Source organism: Cryptotermes secundus, unplaced genomic scaffold, assembly GCF_002891405.2.
Source record: "Cryptotermes secundus unplaced genomic scaffold, Csec_1.0 scaffold408, whole genome shotgun sequence".
Classification (NCBI taxonomy): Eukaryota; Metazoa; Arthropoda; class Insecta; order Blattodea; family Kalotermitidae; genus Cryptotermes; species Cryptotermes secundus.
Window position 1 is genome coordinate 248,618 of NW_019724588.1, and position 27,395 is coordinate 276,012.

Sequence of the window (27,395 nt, forward strand, 5' to 3'; positions counted from 1 at the left end):
GAGACAAATGCCATCGGACCCTACGCAAGTGTCCGAAGTAGTTGAACTGTTTTTTGGAGATAGTTTCTTTGACATGTTGTGTCAGGAGACCAACCGATACTATCTCCAACACCGTGAGGCATACGACAGTACCTATAAGGCGTTGAAGTGGGTGGATGTCACTTCAGCAGAAATAAAAATTTCTTTGGCAATAATCATTCTAATGGGGTTTACAAAGAGGGATAATTTGAAAGACTATTGGTCCACTGATCCATTTCAGAAATTCCCATTTTCGGCAAACTCATGAGTCGTAAGAGATTTGAACAGATATGGTGGTGTTTGCATTTCAATAATAATGAACTGCAACCACAATCAATGGGCAGGCTTTTCAAAATTCAGCCCTTATTAGACTTTTTCGTTGAGAAATTTCAGACAGTTTATAAGCCAGGGCAGCAACTGTCTTTGGACGAATCTGTAATTCCTTGGAGGAGAAGGCTTCATTTTAGAATGTATAATCCTGGGAGACTCACAAAGTATGGCCTACTTGTTCGTGTAGTCACGGAAAGCACTTCAGGCTATACTGGAAATTTAGAAATTTATTCCGGTGAAGGCAAGAAATTGCAAGAAACTATTGTTTCCATTTTGGATCCCTATCTGGATCAAAATTATCACGTTCATCAAGATAATTTTTATAACAGTGTGGCAACTGCAGAATATCTACTTTCAAGGAAAGTACCTATTTGTGGTACAATTAGGGTGAACAGAGACCTTCCTCCAGATCTGAAAGAGAAATGTAAATCCCTGAAATGTGGTGACACCACATTCAGGAGGAAGGGGGACATTCTTCTTCAGTCCTGGAGGGATACTTGTGTTGTGAATATGATTTTCACTATTCACAATTCGAGCATGGTTGATGTTCAAAGACGACACGGGCAAGTGAAGAAGCCTCTTTGCATTTCTCAGTACAATATGTTCATGAAGGGAGTTGATAGAGCTGACCAATACTTCGCCTATTATTCCCTTCCTACGAAAACAGTAAAATGGACGAAGAAAGTTGCACTGTGGCTTATAAACTGTGCACTTTTAAATTCATTTTCGGTTTTCAAAAAGGTGAACAGAAATTCTACTTTGAAATACAAAGCATTTCTGTTGAACTTGGCAAAAACTTGGGCTTCTGACCTCATGGTGGCGGCAGTACCTGCGTCAGACACAGACGTAGTGTAGTCAGGGCCATCTGGTCATACCCGCCGGAGGCCTCATGTGGACCCTCCTGGACGACTCTCAGGTGATATGCGGAAACATACCCTCGTGAGAATTGTGATGAGCGAACAATCGACGGGGAAGTATCCTTCTACGCAGTGCCGTGTGTGCGCTGTGCACAAGAAGCGAAGCAAGACTTCCTATGTCTGCAAGTTCTGCGTCATGCCTCTTCACAGAGGGGAATGTTTCCAGAAATATCACACTCTGAAGCACTTCTAGGAGCTCTGGTAAGTCTTCTCCAAAAATTTTAGTTCATAAAATTAATTAGTAGATTTTATATTAATTTTTAAAGTGAACAGTGCACAAGTTAGGGTAGTAGGTTTAAAAACGCCGGTCCCCAGGGTGATTTAAATATTTAAATCACCGGTCCATGAAGTGTTAAGGTAAAGTGGTCAGAGCATTAGAAACCACTTTCCTTCACCTAATCTGAGGCCTTGAATGCATGAAATTTTACTTTCATGCCAAGGTGCTTAGGCATACTTACCTTTTTACCTTCCTCCCTGTCCAAGAGAACATATAACAGCCAATTTCTGTTAGTAATTGGCAACTGTCCTGTATTAACTAAATACATTACAGCAATCAAATGTGTTACAAGAGGATACAGCTGCACTTATTTTCTAATGGGCATCACACTTCACTAGTTTGGGGAACCACTGAGGGTCTGAAGAAACACCATTCCTTAGATCAAGTGGAATATGCTGTAGTTGCTTCATTTTCAGCTAGTTACAGTGAACAGAAGTGAATGAGATGGTCAACCTGACTGTATGACATGAGCTTCTGAAGTAAATGGCAGCAAGCATTCCCCTAACTTACCTGCTCTTTATTTCTTTACAACAACTACTGTGTTACTGGCATTAGCAATTATTTTAACTTTGCTATACTTTTTAAACTTTTTCTTCTTCTATGGTGCAACAGCCCTCTGTCGGGCCTTGGCCTCCCTTAACAAGCCCCTCCATTCCTATCCTGCGCTGCTCTTTTCCAGTTCCTTACGCCCATTAACTTCTTTGCATCTTCTTCCACCGCATCAATCCGTCTACTTCTTGGTTTCCCCGCATGTCTCCTACCACCTATTGTACTGTATAATATTTTCTTTGGGATACGCTCCTTATCCATTCTCTGTACATGCTCAGCCCATTGCAATCTTTTAAGCTTTATCGTCATTGAGATCTCTGGCTCCTTATATAATTTGTATAACTCTTTATTATATCTTATTCTCCATATCCCATTCTCTTTTATTGGTCCATAAATTCGTCTTAGGATTTTCCTCTCGAAAGAATTGATGACTGATTCCTTTTTCTTGTTTAGCGTCCAACCCTCACATCCATAATAAAGCACCGGTCTTATCATTGTTTTATATATGTTTGTTTTAATCGCTCAGTGTATATCCTTCAATCTAAAAACTGATAGTACGAGAAATATGCATTATTCGCTAGTTTTATTCTTCTCATTATTTCATGATTTTCCTCTCCATCTTTGTGGAATTTTGATCCTAAATATATAAAGTCTTCAACTATTTCTATCCCGTCCCCTTCCATGTTAATTTCTCCAGTTTGCCTTGGATTCCTTCTAGATTGTATCAGCATTTTGGTTTTATTTACATTCACCTCTAAGCCAGTTGTTTTTCCTATCGTTTTTATTTCTTTATACGTCTCCTTCATTCCTCTTGGGGATCTCGATACTATAATATCATCCACATACGCCATTATTTGCGTTTGTTTATATGCTATTGTGTTCCTTGTGTCTACATTACATTTCCTCACTATATGTTCCAATACCAAATTAAATAGTGATGGTGCCAAACTATAACCCTGTTTTAGTCCTTGATTTGTCTTAAAGCATTCTCTTAACTGGTTCTGGATTTTAACTTGATTGATTGTTTCTGTCATGGTTAAGTTAATTATTCTACTTAGTTTTGTTGGAATACCAAAAGTGGACATAATCATCCTTAATTTCTTCCTTATTATTGTATCATATGCATGTTTAAATCTATGAAGTATAGGTAAATATCTATATTAAATTCCCAGCATTTCTCAGTTATTTGTTTCAGGGTGAATAAATTGTCTGTTGTTGACCTATTGGGTCGAAATCCTGATTGATATTCCCCTATTAATTTTTCTATATATGGATCCAATCTCTTTTTTAGGATCCTTGTTAAAATTGTATTTGCTGTCGGTACTAATTATATACCTCTATAGTTACTACATGTTAATTTATCCCCTTTTGTAAATATGGGACATATAATGCTATTTCCCCAATCTTCTGGTATCTTTTCTTCTTCCCACTCTTTATTTATAATTCTGTGGAGTGCTATTATTCCTTCTTGTTCTCCTGCCTTCAATAATTCTGCTGGTATGTTATCTCCTCCTGGTGCTTTATTTAGTTTTTGTTCCTTTAATGCTTCTTCCACTTCTTCCTTTGTTGGAGGCTCTATTATCTCTTCCTCTTCCCCTTCCCCATCATCTGTATTTTCTTCTTCATTGTCCTCGTTATCTTCCATATTCTGATTTTGATTTAATAATTGTTCAAAATATTTGAGAAAATCAAAGTCTGATTCAAGTCTTGTGTGAAGTGGTACTCATCATATTTGACTGATAAACAGCAAAACGAAATTCACTTCAGAAAGTTAGTGTTCACTGCTAATACTAAATCTTATTAAGCCTTGTGGTCTGTAGGTACTGGCATTCCACTGAGAGCCTCTTGAAATGTTCCTAAATTATGAACCCAGGTCGCAACCCACAACAACTTAATACAGACCTCACCTTGTTTCATAGTTGTGCTGGAAATATGTGGTCAGGCAACACTTGCCACTGATGTCTTCATCTCTTTGGTTCTTTTAAGGAATGTGAGAGCATCATTACAAGAATGGCACACTGAAAACCATGCAACAGTGGCTGAATACGAAGGAGACAGATGTTCACAGTGTGAGTACATGCTTTTGCTCATGTAAGACAAATGTTGGGAAAGTCACTATACTGAACTAATTCAGCAACGGTGTGGCTATGCATGTGCACATCTGAGGCATTATTTTCTGACTGACCTCTGCAGAACCAGACAAGGATATTCTCAAGAAATGTTAATTTTCAATTCTTATTTCACTTGTCATCATGAACTGTCTTATAGCCTGGTTTCTTTTATTTAATATAGAAGCAGAACTACAATAGGTTCAAACTGTCACTCAACTGTACCCCTGAAGCTGTCATAGGCTTTGCTCTTGTCCTGCTATGTATTCTGTCTTTACATTTATCACTGCCAATACATAAAAGAGAGACATAGTAAATGGCATGCTCTTGTACTGCTATGTTCTTTAGTTTTACATCTGTCAGTGCCAAAGTTTAACTAACAAACACGAAACAAATGAAGATGAACTTTAACTATACTATAACAAATGTGAACTGCCACCTCAAAATTTAATTTTACTGAAGCAGAGATTCGGTTCTTTATTGTTACATTAAATGTACATATAAAAATTACATGTAAAACAAAACAATGGAGTCAGTATTTAATTACTTTAATGCTTAGAAGAGAAGAAGCAACTAGTATATTAGAAATAGTCTTTGATCAGAAGATTTGATTAGGTGATTTGCACCTCTGCAAATTACATGCTCATGCCATCATTTGGTGACCGGATATCATCAATCTTGAGAATCATTTTCACAAGCTGAGTTGCCAAAACAATCTGCTGCTTCTTGCTGTGCAGAGTCTCAATAACATGCTGCTCTTTCATGTCTGAAAAATAAATTGCAGTACAATATTTGTACAGTAATTTTAAAGTTAACTGATGGCAGAAAACTTCTTAGAAGAAAATGAACAGTGCCATATACAAAAGCTAAAATCTAAAATATGTTACTGTTGGAATATACTTTCAACAGGGACAAAGGGGTATGGTGGACAAAGTGGCACTGGGGTGGGTTTTCTCCGAGTACTTTGGTTTCCCCTGCCAATCTTCAATCCACCAAATTCTCCATCATCATAATCACCGGGGGCAGGTACAATATGTCAATCAGTGGCTGCCATGCGGAGGGAACCCAGCTGGACTCCACCCCCACTAAGCGAATTAAAAAAAATAATTAGTGGTGGTGGGCATTCTCAGAAAGAATGAGCTAGTGAATCTTTTCATCAGTTCCACCAGCCTCACCAGCTCAGCGACTTAAGTTTTACCTTCCTTCTCACGTATGTACACTGAGGTGTTTGCCCCTTCCTAGAATCCCACATGTGCATGTCCCACAATGCCATTTTACCAATCCCTTTCTTCCTTGCCGTTCCTTTGATAGGTATATTGTTGATCAAGAACAGAGCCTCACTCTCTTTGACCTGGGACTTTGAGGAAGACAGAGTGTATACAGACTTGTGAGACATCAAGGCTCTCACATTTTCTACACAATCGATTCAGATGGCGGAAAGGCTGTCAGCCTCACATGCCAGCCGCGCTTTACCCCCAGGAAGATTCCTGGAACTAATTTCTGTTAGAGGATGAGTTCACCCCAGGGCCATAGTGCAGCTGGAAGGATTAGGTCAATTGAAAAATCCAATAACCTCATCAGGAATCGAGCCAGCCGTCTTCAAGCTTGTAGCATAGTGCCTAAACCAACTACACTATTGCGTGCTCCCTATGTACCGTTATCTTTATTGCTACTAATTATGAAGTGGTAGCTATACTTGGCAGCTAGTTACTTTTGGATAATGGTATTATGACTAGTGAACCAATCTAAACACATACTTGTTATTCCATTTTTATTGTTAAATACATTGTTATTCTGTTAAATCATCTCTTCCTCTGGTAAGCTAGTAGCTTCTTTAGCTTATTGTCTACTTGTGTCCAGTGGTCCATGAAAGAGCTAACATATTCTTCTTACATACCTATGTAACCTGCCCATCTGCAGAGTATGACACCAAGAGAATCAGAAATGATGGGATTGACTGTATTTTGAGGAGCAACATGTACAGTACATGTTATAGTGAACTCATACATACCACTGGTACCCTTCAGCATGCAGTCAATCCCAAGAGCAGGGTTGTTTTCCTTCACCTGGCGAGCCTTCACTTCTGTCAATGTGTGGATTGGTGACAGACCAGAGTTCTCTGCCAGGGCTAGTGGTACACTCTCTAGGGCCTCAGAGAAGGCACGGAAAGCGTACTGTTCCAGCGATGAGATCTAAAAAACAACTGCTAGCTAAATATGTCATTTTAAATCTTGTCTAAATTCAGTATGTCCCTGGAAATGAAGAATCTGAATCATAATGGAAGTGCAATGAATAGCAAGACTTACTTTCTGAGATTTTGTAAGGCTTACATTATGTTGTATTTTAGCGTCCTGTTGCACTGATTTTCGTCCATGATATATATATATATATATATACAGTGTCCGTCTTGCAGTGCATCCACTTTTACCTGTCACTTCACAACATGTTTCGGCACCACAGTGCCATCATCAGGTGCTCCATTTACACTAATCTATTGCATTGCATGCCATTATGTCAATGTAAAATTATTTAAAAAGTATTTTAAAATATTTGTCAGTTATAATAAATTTTTTGTATACCAAAATCTTGTTAAGATATTCATCTTATCTGTCCCAATTCAAAACCTGCGCATGGTTCCTCCACTATGGGAGTCGTTCCTCTTATATGCCATGTGTATCATGTCTCGTGATGCGTGTTCCCTTTTTGGCTGCGGGTGTTTATTACAACACCCACAGCCAAAAAGGGAACACGCATCACGAGACACGATACACAAGGCTTACATTATCCATATTATGCAGTTTCAGAGATGACAATGGCTGTAAAATGAAAGAGAAGACTTGAGCCAGAAGCCACAATAATGTATATAACTGCAGTTTATCCAGAATCTGGAACCCGAGCTGTATTTCAATTCATACATACTGAATGGAAAATATTTTATAAGGCTGGGAAGCTTCTGAAGGCCGCTCAGCTTGGATTGAACCAGCACTGACTTCAGATGATTGAGGCTACTCGCATCACTTTCTTTCACACTGCATCACACCAGTACACAGTGAACTCCCAATTTAGTGTTCCCAGACTTCATACATTTTCTGGTTCCAGCCAAACCCCATATATAAAAAATGCACTATTTTCCACATGTAGTGAATTCTGATTTAGCATATGACCTATATTTTACATAAGAAGTTTCAAACTTCCAGAACTTGTACCTCACTTTAGGGTAACTGTACAAATGAAATTCAATACTCACATTTTTCTCTGACAGAAACTGTTACTCAAAACCACAGTCTTTGGTGACCAAGGTACAAAATGCAGCACACATAAAACCCACACCGCTCACTGCATCATAGTTGCTTTGATTCTTCATTGGGGAGCATGAGTTTTTATTTCATGTCTTTCCTTATTTTTAAATTAATTTTACATTATTACATAACTGTACTTTTCTGTGTACAAGATCTTTCTTTTAGCATTTATTTCCTTAGCATAATTAGCACAGTATACTTTAAAACAACATTTCTCAACCTTCATACCTTGGAGAAACCCCTGAAATAATTTTCATGTCTCGGGGAACCACTGCAAAAAATTATGATAAAGGTATGCTCTGGGTTTATTGTAAACAAAGGTTGTAAACTGAGTTATAGAATAACTGATAAAACCATCCAATGTGATTCAATTTGTAGATATTTACTGTCTTTACATGTTTCAGTCAGCTGTGAACATCTTCAGAAGGTATGGGATCAACATGTTTAGGAACTACTATTACAAAGCTCATAATACACAGATAGAAGCTATTATGTAAAAAGGTATTTACAATTTTATGAAAAAGTTAAATAGTTCCATCCAGTGTGACTGGTTAAGAGTTTTTTTCCTTATTTCAATTATTCATGCCCTTACATGTTTCGGTCTTCAGAGACCATCTTCAGAAGAACACCTTTATATCAATACAATTAGAAGCCACTATTACAGAATATATTTTAACTTTTAGAACATGTACTGTAATAGTGGCTTCTAATTGTATTGATATAAAGGTGTTCTTCTGAAGATGGTCTCTGAAGACCGAAACATGTAAGGGCATGAATAATTGAAATAAGGAAAAAAACTCTTAACCAGTCACACTGGATGGAACTATTTAACTTTTTCATGATATTATTAGTGTGACAAACCAGACCGAAACAAATCAAATTTATTCACAATTATTTATATTAAAGATCTTATTAATGTCTTATATTTAAAATCCTGAACCAATATGATTTTTGTCCTTATGCCTCTTCTGCTAAAACAGAAAGTTGGGGTATTACTTGGCAAGCAGTGGTCCCACTTTTTTAGCTCGTTAAGATTCTGCATTGTTTTGAAGTTGTGTTGGAGAGCAGTAAAATGATACATGGCCCATGAAAGAGCTTTTCCCATGGTATTTCTCCTTATAGACCAGAAATGCCAAGAAGAGTATCAAATCCATACAATGACCTTGATATTTTCATCAGATGTATTATGCTTTGTAGCTTACCTTGTCGGCCTCTTGTGAAGTTGCAACTGCACATGCAATTTCTGCTGCTCCACCACCATACACCACTCTGTTATCCTGCACCAGGTTGCGTACCACGCAAAGGGCATCATGGATACTGCGCTTTGCTTCTTCAATTATCTGTTGTGTGTCAAAAATTGAAATGTCACCATACTAAATATAATCCCACTGTGGTGAAATTAGCCGCTAATTTAATAAACTGAAATAGGAGCCATACATTTTAAAACTGTGCTACCAAATACTGGAGTTCACCTACATATGTGTATTTTAGTATTTCTTGTAGGTGAAAAGTCAGCTTCATGCACCAGCTCCTTTACCCCAAGTGCTCATTGTGTGGGAGGCTGGGTGGGCCCCAGAACGAGTTTAGATGATACAGAGGAGATTTCCCCTACTGGGACTTGAACACCTATCCCTCAGTCATCCAGCCCATAGCCAGTCACTATAGTGACTGCGCAGTGCTATAAAATAATCCACCAGAACAGCTGGTAATACAGCAGACACTGGACCTAGGTACTTCCTACAGACAGACACTGACTGCTGCTACTACCACATCAGTTTGCAAAAATCAAACAAATTCCGTGGTTTCATTCCGCAAGTAAGCTACACCGACTGAGTGACCACCACTTGTTGGCGAAGTTAGTGCCAACTTTAGCAGAATAGAGGGTGTCGCATGGTCAGTGCAACAAATCCCCACGGCCATTAATTTCGGGTTTCTAGACTGGAGCCGCTATTTCCTTGAAACAGCTCATCAATTATCCTCACAAGGTTGAGTGGACCCCGTTCCAGACCCACTACTTCTCAGAAAATCTGGTAGTGCTGGGAATTGAACCTGGACCTCTGGATCTGTAGGCAGGAACTCTGACCACTAGACCACAGAGATGGTCATCAATTTGCAGAGTATTTGAAAAAACTATTCTCTTCATTTCAAGTATGGAGAAAGGTTAGCATTCTCGGTGAAAATCAAAAATATATTTAACAGAGTAATAAAATTAGCTGGTGTTCATCTTTTAATAGCAACACAATTGTGTTCTTATGATGCAAAGGACACATTTCTTCATAAAGGTGGTTTAATCCTTATATTTACCAGCATCCACAAACAGCATCGTTAATCTCCTGCTACATATCTGGGAGGTCCTGCTTTCAAATTTCAGCCCGAAGTTGACATTTTCCAAGGCCTTCCTCTGTCCCTCTAGCAAAATACTGGAAGAGCACTTCAACTTATGCTATAGATATTTCCTTCCATATTCTTTCCACTTCATTATTCACTAATAACTGTACCATCCAATACTACACAGTCTAAGTTAATCGACGCACAAGCCAAAAACAAATATACAAAAAAAAAAAAAAAATAATCAGCATCAGTGACATATTTAGAATATCCATGGTGCTGCTACTTTTGGGTGTCCTTTGCATGACACGTTCTTGATATTCCATGTTTTACATGCATTAAAAGATAAAAATCTGAATATTTTATTCTATTCCTTATAATTACAGAGTTGAGAGTTACTGCCCTTTTGCTGAGAGGTTTGACAGAAGCAATAATAAATAACAGAAATGCGTCCTGCTTACAATTGTATGACCACCTCTGTGGTCTAGTGGTCAGAGTTCCTGGCTACAGATCCAGAGGTCCTGTGTTTGATTCCCAGTGCTACCAGATTTTCTGAGAAGTTGTGGGTCTGAAACTGGGACCACCCAGCCTCGTGAGGATAATTGGGGAGCTATTTCAAGGAAATCACGGCTCTAGACTAGAAAACCGAAATTAACGGCCATGGGGATTTGTTGCGCTGACCACGCAACACCTTCTATCCGATAAAGTTGGCACTAACTTCGCTGACAAGCGGCAGTCGCTCGGTCGGTATAGTTCGCTTGTGGACTCAAGCCACGGAGTTTGTTTTTGTTACATTTATACATGACTGACACAACTGATTTGGGGAATTTTGTAAGTCAATAAAGTGGAGTCTTCATCTAATGTTTCTCAATTTAAGTTTTTCCCTCATACAGTGAGTTGCAGTGGTTTTTAGTACTAACTGTGGAAAATCTTAAGTACAGATAATTTAATGCTAAGGCTACTTACTCATTTGGGTTCAATGTAACTGAAAATCAAATGGATGCTAACAGGTTCTATTCTGTGTGGCAGTAACAGAAGTAACGTTGCTTCTGCACTTCATACTCTGATGGAACCTTCCATCAGTGTAAGTGTAAGACAGAGTCAAAAGAACAAGACCTATGCATCTTTGAAATAGAGACAGGAAACCAGTGAGACATGCACAGAAAAGTTTGGAAGATTAACATTAGCATCATTTCTCAGCAACACAGCAGTCTTCTATTTACCATCTTATTTCCTCCTCGAATAAAAATTGTGACAGCCCGTGAATTCTTGCACTCTTCAATCACAAGCATACGATCCTTGGTGGTTCCAAACTGAAGTTCTCGTACAAGACCAGCATACCCAAGCTTGTCTGCGGACAGTTCCTCAAATCGGGGAACTATCCTGCCTCCTGTGGCAATGGCAATCAACTGCAACAGAATTAAAACATGAAAGTGTTTTTTTCTTTGTGAAATCACATTGGATCATCGAGGTAAAAACGGATAAGAAATGAAACGCCTTCGTCCAAATCTAACGTTTACTGGAGACTGAATGAACATTACAAGATACCAAAGGTACACACAGAAAGAAAGTAGCAGTGGGTGTGGTACCAACTTATGAACAATATATATCACCAGATAAATATGGCCAACACTAAAACTATAGTATTACAACAGAAAGAGAAAAGGAATATACAGGAAAAAGAATGAACATAGCTAATAAAGTTAACGTTTGATTTAAGCATGAATCTGGGCCTGAGAAACTAGATCAGCAGCAAATTAAAATATTCCTTCTCGTATCCCACATAATAAAAACATCGTGTTCAAGGATCACAACAAGAACACTATGAAAGGATCAATTACATGTACATACAATCTTAACATTTGGGAAGAAATTGTTAAATAATGTTCACTAGGCAGCAAATATAGATTCAGGAAGTGTCAGAAATTCAGTTTCTTTAGAATTCTGAGTAAGACTTGCTGCTACCCCCCACACACACACACACACAGTTTCTTACAGGGAAAACCTGCCAAGTGGGATTGGTACTGATTTGCTCCAGGTCAATCAGACTTAGCTCTAAGTCCATATATTTCACTAAAAGGTGGTTTACATGACTCTGTCTTGGTCTTTCCCTGCATATTTAGCTAGCTAAGTACTACTTATTAGTTCTGGTATTCGTCTAATTACAAATATAAATTCTAATTGTTCTAATATTGAGTTCAGGTGTATACACACAGCTTAATTCCTCTAAGGATGAGATTGATCCTGGGGGCTGTGCGGGCTGACAGAAATTCAACTGCGCCATAAGCCCAACATTTCATCTGTAATGCAGTTTAAACATACTATGAATTGTGCTTAGCTGCAGCTCCCCTGCCGACTATACTCTGATTCAGCTTATTACCTTAGTTAAGAAAAGATTTTTCATGTGTGAACACTGCAGGAAATTACAGTTTCTTCTGTCTGCTTCGTGAATTCCACACAATATTCTGTGGATGGGAATACCAAATTATGGAATGTTCACCATTATTCCAAATAACTTATGCTTTTAGAGGGAAACAGTTCCAACAATAAATACACCATTTTATGTACAATGCTCGATTTTTTGACATGCAATGGCTTAAGAAGGTGAAATTATGAAACATTTTCTTACATTTTTTCATCTTCTGCTTAGCAAACATATTTTATTCTTTCCTCATTAATTATAACAAAAAAGTTAATGTCCATTATTTAACGTCTGTCAATATTGCAACACTCTTCCACTCACCACTCAATTTTTAGTTTAACATTATACACCTTGACACTACATGTTTCAGCCCCAAATGACCATCTTCAGGTGTCTTGATATGTTACAATTATTTTAATAAATTGTGTTAAAACTGCTACACTGTCTTAGTTTGTGTTAAAATCACATGCTGTAGTCCTCTTTTCAAGGTAAAACCAGATAAAATCCTTTAAAGTTTCTATTATACCCACGTTATTTTGGTGCATATTATTGACGGACGATAAATAATGGACGTTAAGTTGAACAATTGCAATGGGATGCTGAAATACAGAATAACAAAAAAGACTTAACCATACTTACATGAAAATAAACCTCAAATCAAGACTTACTATGGTATTACTGGGAAAGATCATGCACTTTATGAATCTTATTTAANTCTGCTTCCATCGCCGAGATACCGGGCGCTCATATTATAAGGTAAGATTATAAAACCATCTTTTAAGATTATTTTAGTGAAAGNGTAATACATAAAAGTGGTGTGAATACAGTATCCTCAGATTGGCTTAATGTTACACAGGGAGTGCTTGAAGGGTCTGTATTAGGACCTTTGTTGTTTGTTGTTGTTGCCTAAAATATTAAATACATTTTCTACAGCTATAATTTCTGATGATACTAGCATCTCATTTTCACATTCTAATATAAATGATCTTAACAGGAATATTCTCATAACAATTTAAATCTCAAATGGATGGTTATAATATATAAAAAATTGTCTTTAAACTTTAACAAGACACATTGTATTCAATTCAAAACAAAGACAGTAATGTCAGATACTTTTACATTAAATCATAATAAGAAGTTTATCAACAGTACCCTCAATACTAAATTCTTGGGAGTTACAACTGACAGTGCCTTAACCGTTCAGCGTGGTTTGACGTGTATGTTTCGTCAAGGTAGGGTTAATATGGAAGAATCATATTGATTTACTTGTAAAAAAATAAAGGCTTGTTACATAATTAGAAATATGAAAAACTTTATGTCTATTTCAGCTCTAAAGGTAATCTATTATTCCTTTTTTTACTTCTTAATGAGCTACTGTATCATCTTTTGGGGAAACTCATCTCGTAGTTCTACTATTTTTCTTCTAAAAAAAAAAGGCTATCAGAGCGATGTTGGGATATGGCAACAGAGTTTCGTGTAGAAACATATTTAAAGAGTTAAATGTTTTATCATTTACATCACAATATATATTTTTTGTTGTTAGTATTTGTATTGCAAAATAAAGTTCTTTTTCCATCAAACATTGATTCTCATACTACTGATACTAGACAAAGACAAGATTTATATTTACCTCAAGCTAATTTAACTATTTATCAAAAAGGAGTTTATTATGCGGGTATAAAAAATTTAATAAATTGCCCATAGATATCAAGAACACATCTAATAATTTTAAAAAGTTTAAGATTGCATTATGGCATTTCTTGAACACTCATACGTTTTATACGGTGGATGAATTATCTAAATAGATAACTTTTATTATTGTTGTATTCACCGTACTGTCTTGCTGTATAATAACTATATATGTATTCTATGCTATTATTTTATGACATGTTCTATATACATCTTCTGATTTCTTGAACTTACAGTAAATACAAATACAAATACTGACTGTTTGTTCCCATCATGGTACCAAATGATTTAAATCAGAAATTAGATCAAAATGTTAATAGGAATATTGTAACAATGAACAGTACTTCCTACAGCTAAACACTGCTGTACTTAGTATGAAGTCTGATCAGTGTCACTTTATTATTGCATGGTGTCTGACCAAACAAACCAATAGGAAATGGAATTTGGAATTCTGCCATGCTCAGTCTGTTCAATTATAAGAACCAACACCAACCTCAATCTCAGGGCCACCAACCCAGCGCACAGCAGGCAGCTGACGTTGCAGCAGCAGGTGGTTTGCCTCATCATCAAAGCCCCACTGACAGATGGCAAGAGTTGCACCAGCATCTTTCACCTTCAAACAAATATTACCAATTGTGACTACAATGAGAGGAATTACCAGATGCTGCAAGCAACATGTGACTGCCAAACATCTCAATTTCTTATGGGTACCTTCTCTTCAGTGCTTCCACTTGTATAAAGAACAAAGAGAAATTTTACATTAATATTCATCTCATCCATTTACTGCTACATTAAGTCTTAATTGTATATGGCTCCAACTTAGAACTGTAAAACATAACCTGAAGAGTTTGTGTCACGGGCATATGTACATTCTTCAAGTAAAGTTTCCCTCTGAAACTTGCAGAAATGTTTATAAACTGATGGAATACCTAATTTAGCTACAATGATCTTCAGGTATTAGCATCAGTCCTAAAAGTGAATAAATATTTAAAATTGCCATCAAGCAGCAACCCAAGTTGGCCAAATATTATATATATGCGGCAGGACACATGCTCTCTTTCGGAGTGCTGACAGTTTGACCTTGGGTTTGAAACCGCAATAAACCTATGTGAGGTCATGTCAGTAGTTCATTCCTTAGCTCTGAACAAAGAAATCGTTTACCTTGATCCTGGTTTCGAAACTATTTATGTTTATATATGACTGCTTATGACCTGGTCAGCCAAATATAGCCCAGCTTTGTTCTGAGAACTGAAGAGGAAATATTCGTCAGTGCTTGCAGATCAGTGCTTCCAGAGCTTTCAAGGAAGTGTGACATATTCAAGGATTGGTTTTCAGTGGCGAATTATCAGTTAGGAAGTCAGTGTTGGATTGTGTAATATTTCTTTTTCGCTTAAAAAGTTAGTGTCGGACTGTCACATATTTCTTTTTATATTATTTTTGTGTCTCGGATGAGGTATAAACCCACTGAACCAGTATTACTTTGTGAGTAAGAGGCATCTTCGTCACTGTGACTTTCCGTATCAGTGTCGGACTGGCACCTTTTTGACTACTATTACAGTTATTATTTTTTATTGCTAGTGGGGTGGGACTAAGTCCCTTCTACTGCTGCCACTTCTAGCCTATTGTACCATACTATTACAGTTACTCTGCATCACTATTTTGCAAGTCTTTGTCAATCAACATAATTTATTCGATTTTGCAGGAACCCCCCCCCCAAGATGGAACCTCAAAAACGTGCCCGTTATTCCAAACTTCTCAATGCAGAAGAACCGGAGGAAATATTGATGGAAGAGAAATATGATTAAGAGTTAGAAGATATCAATGAGTTCATTGAACCACGAGCAAATATGTTGTTGTTGTCGTCGTCATCGTCATCATCATCATCATCATCATCAGAGGCAGAGGCAGAGGAAACGGAAATTAGGTTTCACGATAGAAGACGCAGGGATTCGCCAAAGGTACTAGACTTCACTGGTCCTCCGAGAGGAATCAACAGATCAGCTGCTCCCAATATAAATGCACAGTCCTCTCCTTTTTTCATTTTCATCCTGTTTTTCCAACAAATATTCCAAATCTTGTTACAAGAAACCAACAGATATTTCCACCAATTTATTGTATGCCAAGATGCTCCAGGCCCTTCTGTTCAACCGCCTGACGTTACAATTAAAGAGATATATAACTTTTTGGCAATAATTATTCAAAGGGGCCACGATCAACAAGACCCCCTCAAAGATTATTGGTCAAGAGATGAGCAATACTACACTCCATTCTACCTTAACACCATGGTACGAGACCATTTCTTCCATATTTTGAGATTCCTACATTTTGAAAATAATGAAGCTCCTCCAAATCGAGATGACCCAGAGTATGATAGGCTCTGGAAAATTAGAAAAATTTTTGACAATCTCAACAACAAATTTTGTGAACTTTACAATCCAGCAGAACGTCTTGCTGTTGATGAAGTCATAGTGTTGTTCAAAGGAAGAGTGATTTTACGTCAGTATATTCCAAAGAAACGCTAAAGATTTGGTATAAAAATTTACAAGCTTTGCGATTTTTTTGGGTATACTTATGACATGACATTTTATTTGGGCAAACAAAGGCAACTTGCGACAGAAGAAATTACATTGACACATGGCATTGTTTTCCAGCTAATTTGAAGAGAAGGCTTGGGACACAAAAGTTATATGGACAACTATTTCAATTCTCCTGCTTTATTTGATGATCTTTTAGACAGGAAAATAAATTCATGTGGCATCGTTCACAGTGATAGGCATGCAATGCCACAAGAAATTCGGCCCAAGTGAACGAAACTGAAAAAAGGGGATATTGTTACAAGAGTCAAGGGGCATCTAAGTGTTGTCCGTTGGAAAGACAAGCGTGATGTGTATGTTCTGACGAATTTGCACCCTCCTCCATTGGAAGGTAACTTCCAAGATGAATCTGGCCACGCTGTCAAACCCCATGTAACTGAAGATTACAATGCACACATGGGCTTTGTTGATAAATCTGACAGGATGGTAAACAGTTATGGCATTGCTAGGAGGACATGGAAGTAGACAAAGAAACTGTTATTCCACCTTCTAGATATGACTATTCTAAATGCATATCTATTACACAAGTCATGTGGTGGAAAAATGACACACAAAAAGTTCCACGAAATATTGGTGCGGGATTTGATTCTTCAATCGCATGAGGCAAATATCACAGTCAGAGGTGTTTCTCAGGGGAGGCCAAGTTCATCTGCGGTCCAACTCAGTCGACTGGAGGTGAAACATTCACAACACTGGCCAACCAAAGGAAAACAAAGACGACGTATTTGTTCTCAGAATAAGAAGCAGAAGCATGCTCTACTACTGTAAAAAGTGTGACGTTGAGCTGTGTGTGATCGACTGCTTCGAGAAGTGGCACACGTGCGTCAGAGTGAGTTATCGTAAACTGTGAAGTGACGCAGTTCAAACTCGCATACAGTCTGAACAAAATATTATTGTATATAGTGTGATTATATTTACAATATCACCATGATTCAAGATTGAAGAAAAATCAATGGGTAAGTCCTTTGGAATTTTGTTGGGGTTTTTGGGGTTTCACAATTTATAACCTTATTCGCAATAATCAAATCACGCTATTGTCAGTAGACTTCACGTACTAATAACACGGGAGCTATACAAGTCTCCCTGAATTACACACTTTCACTCGTAACACGCCGCTGGCCAGTAGGCTTCCTCGGAACTAACTCGGAGGTAGCTCCAGGACTAACTGTGAATAGCCTTCGCTGCTCCTATGTAGCCTCGATCGGACAATACAGAAAACGGCCACGTAATAGGCACCATTACGTCTGGTGCCATCGTGCCAGCAAAGCTGTGTACCGCTATTACTACCGCCGTCTCTCGCAACCACTGTTTAACCGCGCTGCCTAGCAACCCGCGGTACATCTTGGTGATGTCACCGCTGTTGACTCGCGTTGCATAGCTACCAGGATGCTGGGACTCGGCTAACTTCGGCTCCGCTCGGCTCACTTCGGCTGGCGGGGGGGAGGGGCGTCATCCATAGCTCAACATGTCACAATATAATAACTTTTGAGCAGTTGTTTGTGGAGCAGGAATTTTCCAGAATGCTACTTCCTTGAGCAGTCGGGCAGTCACAAGCCAAGAATGTGCTGCTCATGTCAGTGTGAAATCCTCAGACTGGTTCTCAAAGTGGTTCAGAGCAGTTATTAATCTTGCATGGTGTATTATGTACAGGATAGCTAAAAATAAGAGGCTATTCAGTATCACCACACATGCAACACTTTTACGTTTATTGCAATTTACCTGCTGAACCATCTCAGAAAATTTCTCAGCTTCATAGTGACGTAGAGCCTTATAGTCCTCCACCGATGTCACATCAAGCTTGTGCTTTGTTTTCGGTTTTGGTGGCTCAAACGGGCATGTCAAGATTGCCAGTTTCACATCCTTTAGGACCTGTCACAGAGAAACCATAAATGTTAACAAAAATTATCAGGAAATTTTTACAGGACTTGCCAAAAATATTCCACTTTATGTAATGACATTACTTTGATAATACTCTTGTACCTTGTGCTNGCTACAGAACCCCCCCCCCCTCTGCCAACAATCAAAAGGCCAGAGAGAAGAATACAGCCTCTGTGATGTAAAACCATGTAGCTCACATTCCAAGAGCATAATCCTCACATCTGCCAGTGTAACAGCCTCTAATCTCACAAGGCTGGAGATGTGTACTCCTAAGAAGCAGAAGAACCATTGTCCAAATGTCACTTTATGAATCTGCATTCCTCTTATTAAAGTTCACATATCACAGATACAAACCAATTTCTTTGTTTCCTTCGTCTTTTCCAACTTGTGCTGAACTCTTGTGGCACAAATTGGTGCTAAAACTCTGTACCACTAAGCAACATACAAGACAAAAAGATAATTAGGAACATCATTAGTTCTTGTGCTTCATGATAACTCCAACAAACAAAACGGAAATATGTAAATTTACAGATTAGTTCCCAAAGTCTTTGTGTTCATTTATTGCAGATACAAATATATTACTCACACTAATCAGGACTAGAATACCATGTGTCTGATCAAACACTTCACGCCAAAGGCATCAGAAACAGGTACAGTGGGGGGGGGGATGGCAGCTTTCTGATTTTTATATTACAAAAATATTCAAATTTCTTTCTTTTTCCATTTTTAACTTCCGTCCACTCTTAGGACAAAAGTATTAACAAATGCTAACAAAAATCTGTATGCTTGTTTGAGGGATACAGGTTTTTCCATTGTATTTCATTACACATCATAAGATTAACAGTTTCTGAAAAACTGTATGAGCTTGATCTGAGCTCCATGGTAAGGACTTATACTGAACCAGTACACCAGAAAATAAAATTTTCCCAACAACTTCTGCTATAAACTCCAATACAAAATTTAATCAAAATCTATTCAATATTTTCAGAGTTAAAATATACAACTGGACAGATAGACAAGATCTTCAATCTAGTCATCCCCTTTTATGTAATTTTCATTTCATGCATCCTGCTGTGTTACAATACATACAACTTATTTATTAGGCCGTCACAACCCAACAATTGATTGTTGTGTTGTGACGGCCTAATAAATAAGTTGTACACTTTTATGTACTTCATAAAACATGTGAAATATGATAAATAAACATATACAGTTATTACCATATTTTCGCTGAAGAAAAAGTGACCAAAACATGAGACACTCAGTTATTATGGATAACTTCCTCTTCCTTTCACATACCCGTGCACACGTAGTGTACAAATGGACATTAATCTACAAGGTACTCTACATGTATCCTGCTTAACATAAGTAGCAAAGACATGCACTTATGACCTTTCTTGGCCAGTGACAAACAAAATAATTCAAAAAGATTCCAGTGGTTTATTAGTTATTACCATCAAACTGATGGCTACCTAGATTTCATGCAGCCAACATTTTGTTTTACATTCTACAAAACATCACCTTCACAAAAGTTACTAGTTTTGAAAAGATCTGTTAATTACATCATTTTGGACCCTAGTTGTGCAGTTAGTAACAGACATACCACACAAGTTTGTGCATTTATCATGCTTTTATTACTGACTAAGAAATTAAAATGTACAACAATGGCTTGGCTTCCAATGGCATAATTCCAATACTACTTTCCATAAAACCACTCAGCTGGTTCAAAGTTGAAATTGGACATGTGCGTGTGTACGCACAACATGGTGAGCCTACTTTTCCCAAAGGAAGGAAAAGTGAGCTAAAAATGTGCTGCTCACATCAGTATGTGAGATCCACTGACTGGATCCCTCAATGGTTCAGAGCAGTTGTTAATCTTGCATGGAGTATCAGACGAACAACAGTCAAAAATGATGACTACATCGTATTTTTCTCCATGCCACAAATCATGTCATTATCATTTTGAGAACACCATAAATATAGAGCTTGCTCTCTATAGCATAACCTACTCTAGGTATAAATCATCAATTCACATGGATGTGCTAAAAAATGACAAAACTAAGGTAGTCTGAGACAATATTCTACCTAACAAGAAACACACAAATAAAAAATGTGAAACTGTCCACAAATAAAACAAATAAAATTTACAGAATGAACTATTCCAAAACATTACAAACCTATATAAAGAATTACACAGCAGGAGGTACACATCAAGCAAAAATTACTTTCATAAAAAAAGCAAAGTAAACTAGACGACTCAAACGTTAAGAAAAAAACAAGAACAGAAACACAATTATACATTTTCTCACATTTATCAACAACTCATATTTCTTCCAAACTAAAATCTAGTAACTCTCAGAACCCTGCAACAAGAGTTCTGATGGAAAAAGAGTACCTTACTTCGCTGTGAAAACCGAAGGACTAAATATGCAAACCTTAAAACATTTTGTGAGAAAACCTGCATCTAACATTCTCAAATATATCTTCTTAAATATGATTCGGTTTCCTTTGAAACAAGAGTAACAAACTATTGCATTATGCAGTGTCACATCTAGAGGAGAGTAACCATTATGATTTAGTTATGATTTATTTAAGCATTCTGTTGCATTAATACTATAACAATTAAGTTGCATTGTGGACAGAAATATAGTGTGTGAAGAATTTACAGGTACTTCAATTTCCTTTTTCTGGACACTGCAAACACCAAGCATCCATAATCTTCACTCAACCAACGAACAATTCAAAGAAAATTTACCACTTATATGAAGTTAACTCAAGAACAAAGTTGCAATGTGCATAGGGTAACCAGCCATACCATGGTTCTTCCAGCTGCCACAGGCAGTGCTGCCCATCATTCCGCATCATGCAAGTGCCATTACAGTAGTAGTGATCAGTGATTACAGTACAAGCTAATTGAATCTGTGAATGTGCTACAGTACATCCAAAATAATTCACACGTCAACCCCCATGTTGGCTAAGCAGACTCCCATATAAGAATGAAAGTGAAAGAGGAGGAGAAATATAAAAGCATGTCACCTTAGGCATCTGCGGATGTGAGAAGTCCTTGTCAATGACGACTCCCTTGACAAGCATGGTGTCCTCTAAACGACCGCCTACTTTCCCCTCAACTTTGATGAGTTCAAAGTTCACATCTCGCTTCTCCATATCTGCCACAGCCATAACAGCCTGTACAGCAATCTCTGCCATCTGTCGGTGACACTTGTTCACTCTGTGAAACAAATTCACGGTAATTGTGCAAACAAATGATTTATTATTATTTTATTTTAAAATACTGATACATGTGGAACAACGGTCCAGTATTCAAATAACCCTAGGTGCGATCTCAATTGTCACCATCTTGGAATAAATAAATAAATACATAAAAGTGGCCAAAATTATGATTATTAAATACCTAAAGACAGGAGTACAGACAAACCCTGAAATGTTATGTATATCATATATACCTGTCACAAACCGTTAAAGAACCAAAATCAGCTTGTCTCTGTTTCATTACCTATAGAACGCTACGTGCTTGATACACTCAAGACACAATACCACTCATTTCACTGACATAAAAACATGAAAAATAACAGCACTAAGGTACATGAAACACAAAGAGATAGAGGAGATTGACCCATATTACACAATATTGGAGTGATTCTAGTATGGACAAATCTTTACCTTTGTGTGCTACCAAATTTATCGCCCACTGAGAAGGGAAAGAACCCTGTTAGGAACTGTTTTGTGAGCATCTCTCCGATATGAGTGCAGATCTATCAAGTGGTATTGTGGCTCTACATCTCATAAAATACTGTACTCTAAGAAACTATTAAAATGAATAGCAATTCTGTACATAATACAGCAAAACTTGGTTATAGCAACATCGGTTTCTGCGACACCTTGTCTATATTCAATGGTACGAACTAATTCCTCATAGAGCAACTGTTTTTATACCTTGCTTAGTACGACATGCACAAATGCATCAACCTCGTATGTAACGTCATTTTCATTCCTGAATTTCTCTGATATCGTGGGAAAGTTCGATGTGTCTGCCCACCCTCACTTTCTCTACTTGCTGACGTGACTGTCCTGGAAGAATATGACCACGGGCTGCAAGAGGAGCGTGGGTTTTATGCGAAAACAAGGGTGTGGGGTGGGACTGCGTGAATAGTGCAAGAGGACGCGGCAGGTTGTTAACTGCATTCCTTTCCTAGAATCTCGTCTAACAGGACCTCACATTGTCTACTTACCCTATAGTGTTCCTGCCTAAACCCAGAGAAGTGCAGTAGCGAAAACATGGCAATGAAAAGGAAAGTTTTAAGCATTGAAGAGAAAGTTAAAGTGATTCGTGAAATAGAAAATGGAAGGAAAAAAGCTGATGTATGCCGCGAATTTGGTTTGGTGAATTCTACAGTACAAACGATATGGAGAATCCATATTAATTCCACGTTAATATTATGTTAGTCTGTACTTAACTACGTATTTCACTAAAAATGCAACATTTTAACTCGGTCTTTGGTAGATTTTTGCGTGACTAACACAAGGCTACTGTGGAAGTGCCCATTTCGGTTACGACATTCGTTTATAACGACACTATTTTTAGGTCCCTTTGATGACGTTATAACCAAGTTCTACTGTATATATAATTTAAAATAATGTGAAAATATGTCTGCAAGAATTATCAACCATATTTATGATGATCATGGGGCACGCGGTAGTTAGTTGGTTGAGGCACTATGCTACAAGCTGGAAGGTCACAGATTCAGGTTCCGATGGGATCACTGGATGTTTTTCTTCAATTAACCTAATCCTTCCAGCTGCACTATGGCCCTGGGGTCAACTCAGTATAACAAAAATGAGTACCAGGAATATTCTTGGAATATACTTGGGGGTAAAGGGCAGCCGGTGCATAGGGCTGACAACTTTGCTGCCATCTATGAGCCGCTGGTCTAGAAAATGTGGGAACCTCAACATTTCACAACCCTATGGACCTCCATGGCCTGTTACAGGGATACTTGTACTTTTTTATCTATAATCATATGGAAGGATAAAGACAAGCTGCACACAATAAAAATGAACTCAAAAAATGAAAAAATATTAAGAAAAAGGAAAAAACACAGTACAGGGTATTAGAGAAACTTGTAAAAATTTAGACCATAAGAGGCGATGTATTATTCCTGCATTCACTGGATTGACCTGAGATATCATGATGAACTTTAACGATCACATTTGGTACCAGACAGGATCTGAGCCAGGAACATTTAGCCATATTACTGTTATACAAAATATGATTTATACAAGTAGGATTTGAAGTTCTCACAGAGGGGGTTAAGAAAAGTCCTGTCTTCCAGGACTACACAGCAGTATAGCCCAGAAGAAAGAGCTCTCCATGAATTATACTTGCTTAAATGACTTTGTGGTTTAATCTTTTAGAAATTAAAAGGCAACATTTCAGTGTTCAATATAGGATAGCTGGACCTACTTTAATTTTTTACAGTATCACTAGAGACACATTTCAACAATGTGAAGTAGGGTTAGTCAACTAGTGTACAAACAGCATCAGAAAACAAAAATATCTTACATCTTGGAACCAAGCGTTGTCATAGCTGTCTGGATGAGTGGTTCCAGGTTGGACAAATCAACAAGAAAGGTGTCAGCAATTTTCTCCAAGTGCTTCACTGCACACTGAGCTGCCAGTTCAAAGCCATCAGCAATTCGGATTGGATGGATTCCCTTGTCTAGCAACATTTCTGCTTGTTCAAGAAGTGCCCCTGCCAATACTGTACAAATAGTAATATTAATAACAAATTTGTCTTTTCGTACTTAAGATATGAAAGACATCAGATTGCATTTGACAGAGTTCTTTTCCTGGTGTACATTGTCTATAGAATAACATGATGTAAAGTACCATCTAAGTATATGTAGTTTACTTCCTTGTATTGATCACGTCATTAAAATCCTAACATGTTTCGGTAACAACAGACCATCTTCTGAGGGTATACCACATTAAAGGGAAACTTTACACATCACACACACACACACACACATATATATATATATATATTCATTCATTCATTCATTCATCAGTAATCTGTCAGACGACAGGTCCACAGTCTCTTCCAAAACAGTTCCTCCACTTAATGCGATCTAGAGCTTTCTCCTTCAAATGAGAATATCCTCTTCTGTCCCCAAGGTCATCCAGCATCTTCTTACATCTTCTTCCTCGTCTTCTTGTCACTTCTAGCTGCCTCTCTATCTTTCGTTCAATAACTTCTTTTAGAAGGCAGTTACTGCGTAAGATATGACCAATCCAATCAGCCTTCCATTTTCTTATTTCGTGTAGGATATTCCTCTGCTCACTGACTCTAAACAACACTTCTTCATTTCTCACATAATCGGTCCAACTGATCTTCTCCATCCTTCTCCAACACCACATTTCGAAGCTTTCCAGGTGTTTTTTGATCTACTGCCCTAAGTGTCCAAGTTTCAGCCNCATACCAACCTCACCTCAGAGCAAATGGACTCTCCTTTCCCACATCATGCACAGGCGCAGTGACAAGAAGAACAGAGCCTCGTGTTAGCTGGCGGTCTAATGTAGTGTTGTCATGATGTTTTCAAAACAGGAACGGAGTTGGATAAAGACTGAATGTGCCAGAGGCCGTACAGCAGGAAAGTGTCATCAAGGTCTTCAAGAGGCTTGCAGGGAATCTCCATTGCCTTACAGAACAGTGGCAAGGTGGGTAAAAGCCTTCAACATGGGGCGCCAAAATGTGGCAGACGTGCGTCGGCCAGGTTGTCCTAGTGTCAGTGAAGAAGAAGTGTATGCTTTTTCTGTGTTACTGGAGAGTGACTGATGCCATACAATTCACGAGCTGGCCCAAGAGACATGATTAGTGCACATGACTGTGCTCCACATTCTGAAGGAACGCCTGGGCATGAGAAAAACTGCATCATGATGGGTTCCGCATGATTTGACAGAAATGCAGAAATGGCTATGATATGACGCTGCTCGTAACCACTTGGAGCGCTATGAGTGCGAAGGAGAGGCTCTCTTACGCTGGATGAGACATGGGCCAAATCATACGAGTCACAAATACAATGCCAATTGAACAAATGGCATCATTACGGGTCACCACGAAAATCAAAAGTTCGTCAGAACCCCAGCAATGTGAAAGTTATGGTGATACTAATGTACGACTGTGATGGTGTTATCCTAATGCATGCCGTTCCCCGTTCCGTTCGTATATATAAAAGAGAAGATTTAAAATACTTGTAATAAATTTCACATAAAAGGTTAAACTTAATATTATGTTAAAATTCATATATACTACACAAACCAGATATAATTGGATGGTAACTTACATTCTGTTCTAAAACATAAGACTTCCATTTCAGTATTGTTCCAGCACTGTTTAGACCAGTGGTTTTCAACCTTTGCTGGGCTGTAGCCCAGTAAATTCGTTTTTTCTATAAGACAAGGGCCCTGTATAATTGATGCCAAGGCCCGGTGATTGAGAAACACTGGTTTAGACATGAGGTGACTACCTATCTCTTTGGTAACATAACCTGAAAGTGCAACATCACTAATGCCAAAGCCTGCCAGCTGCCATGATTCAGCAGCATAAAATCACATCTTCAAGTTTAGGTCGGTGATTGATTCCATGGTGACGTTGCGCATTGCCAGTAATTGAGTCCACAGTGGTCCACACACATATGAGAGTCCATGTTTGCTGCATATTAGGCTATGTGATGTATCTACTAAATCCACTAGCACAGATATACATACATTGCAAGTCTGTCTTAATGTCTTGGTGAAGTCTTTACATATTTATCAACTACATGACTACCTTGTCCTAATCCAGAACTTTCTATCCCTCTGTTAGCAAATGTTTTGAGTGTCATGGTGGAGCCTGAAAAGGATGATACTTCTAGCTACATGTTCTAAATTCTTACCAAAATTCTAAGTGAGCTTGAAACTTAGCAATATACTTTGGTGTGGGAGGGACAACATGGCCACATACATGGCACATTTTCTGACTGACAGACTACAGGTAAAGTCAGGTAAAGCTATCCTTGTAACAGGCCCTGAAGGCCCACAGCGCCGTGAAACGTCAAGGCTCCCACATTATCTAGACAATCGACTCAGGGATGGCAATGAGGCGTCAGCCTTATGCGCTGGCTGCCCTTTACCCCCAGGAAGATTCCTTGTACTCATTTGTGCTAGGGGCTGAGTCAACCCCAGGGGTGTAGTGCAGCTGGAAGGATTAGGTCAACTGAAAAATCCAACGACATCCTTGGGAATCTAACATGCAACTTTCATGTGTGTATCATAATGCTTCAACCAATTATCCAGTTTTACATTTTTCATAATTTAACACAATTTGTGGTCCCAAATAAGTTATCAGAGAACCACATTTAACCTTTATCGGATGGGCCATTTAATTTCTGGTAGGGGCAGCTGGACGGAGTTTATTTAAATGCCCGCCCTTCTAGAGCAATGAAATTGTAAGCATGTTTCTAAAAATGGTGTGATTTCTACATTTTTATGATAAACGAACGAAATGAACGCTCCTTTAATGTAGAAAGAATATAGAATCAGATATTCTAATTTACAGATTTTAATATCTGTAAAAAAATGTTACACTCATTCCAAAAAAAAAATCCCAAAATTCATACATTTTCTGCACCACGTGTTCTTGCAGTGTAATACATTTTCTGCACCGTGCGTTTTAGCAGTGTAAGTCCTTGTGGCGGCCTCACATACCGTCACATACAATGCCTATCTCTTGTTGAAGCTTATTTATCATGGGACATGTCGCTATGCACGGCTGTTTACGTCTGAAAATCCTCGCTGTCTAATGTGTTAGATAAACACAGGAGGAATATGGTGTTGCCAGATCGGTAATTCGTTCATTCATTGCAGTCAAACCATTGTGTTTGTAACGATTTTGAAACATCGCAATATAAGGTTAGCCACCCATGACAT

At 38.1% G+C, this 27,395-nt stretch overlaps 1 protein-coding gene and 1 non-coding gene across 2 annotated transcripts in view; both read right to left on the reverse strand.

Moving 5' to 3' along the window:
* Positions 1 to 4,639: 4,639 nt before the first annotated feature.
* LOC111862338 (T-complex protein 1 subunit epsilon) overlaps positions 4,640 to 27,395 on the reverse strand; it is a 28,281-nt gene continuing 5,525 nt past the window's right edge. The window contains exons 3-10 of the mRNA XM_023847639.1: positions 23,991 to 24,189; positions 21,446 to 21,638; positions 18,251 to 18,400; positions 14,431 to 14,550; positions 11,050 to 11,235; positions 8,701 to 8,838; positions 6,211 to 6,391; positions 4,640 to 4,965 (exon numbers count right to left, since the gene is read on the reverse strand). Coding sequence (XP_023703407.1) covers positions 4,835 to 4,965; positions 6,211 to 6,391; positions 8,701 to 8,838; positions 11,050 to 11,235; positions 14,431 to 14,550; positions 18,251 to 18,400; positions 21,446 to 21,638; positions 23,991 to 24,189 — 1,298 coding nt within the window. The 3' untranslated portion in view covers positions 4,640 to 4,834. The remainder of the gene's footprint in view (positions 4,966 to 6,210; positions 6,392 to 8,700; positions 8,839 to 11,049; positions 11,236 to 14,430; positions 14,551 to 18,250; positions 18,401 to 21,445; positions 21,639 to 23,990; positions 24,190 to 27,395) is intronic.
* Positions 14,261 to 14,397, reverse strand: LOC111862348. The gene has a single exon (XR_002842414.1). It is a non-coding gene; the product is annotated as a small nucleolar RNA SNORA15 (small nucleolar RNA).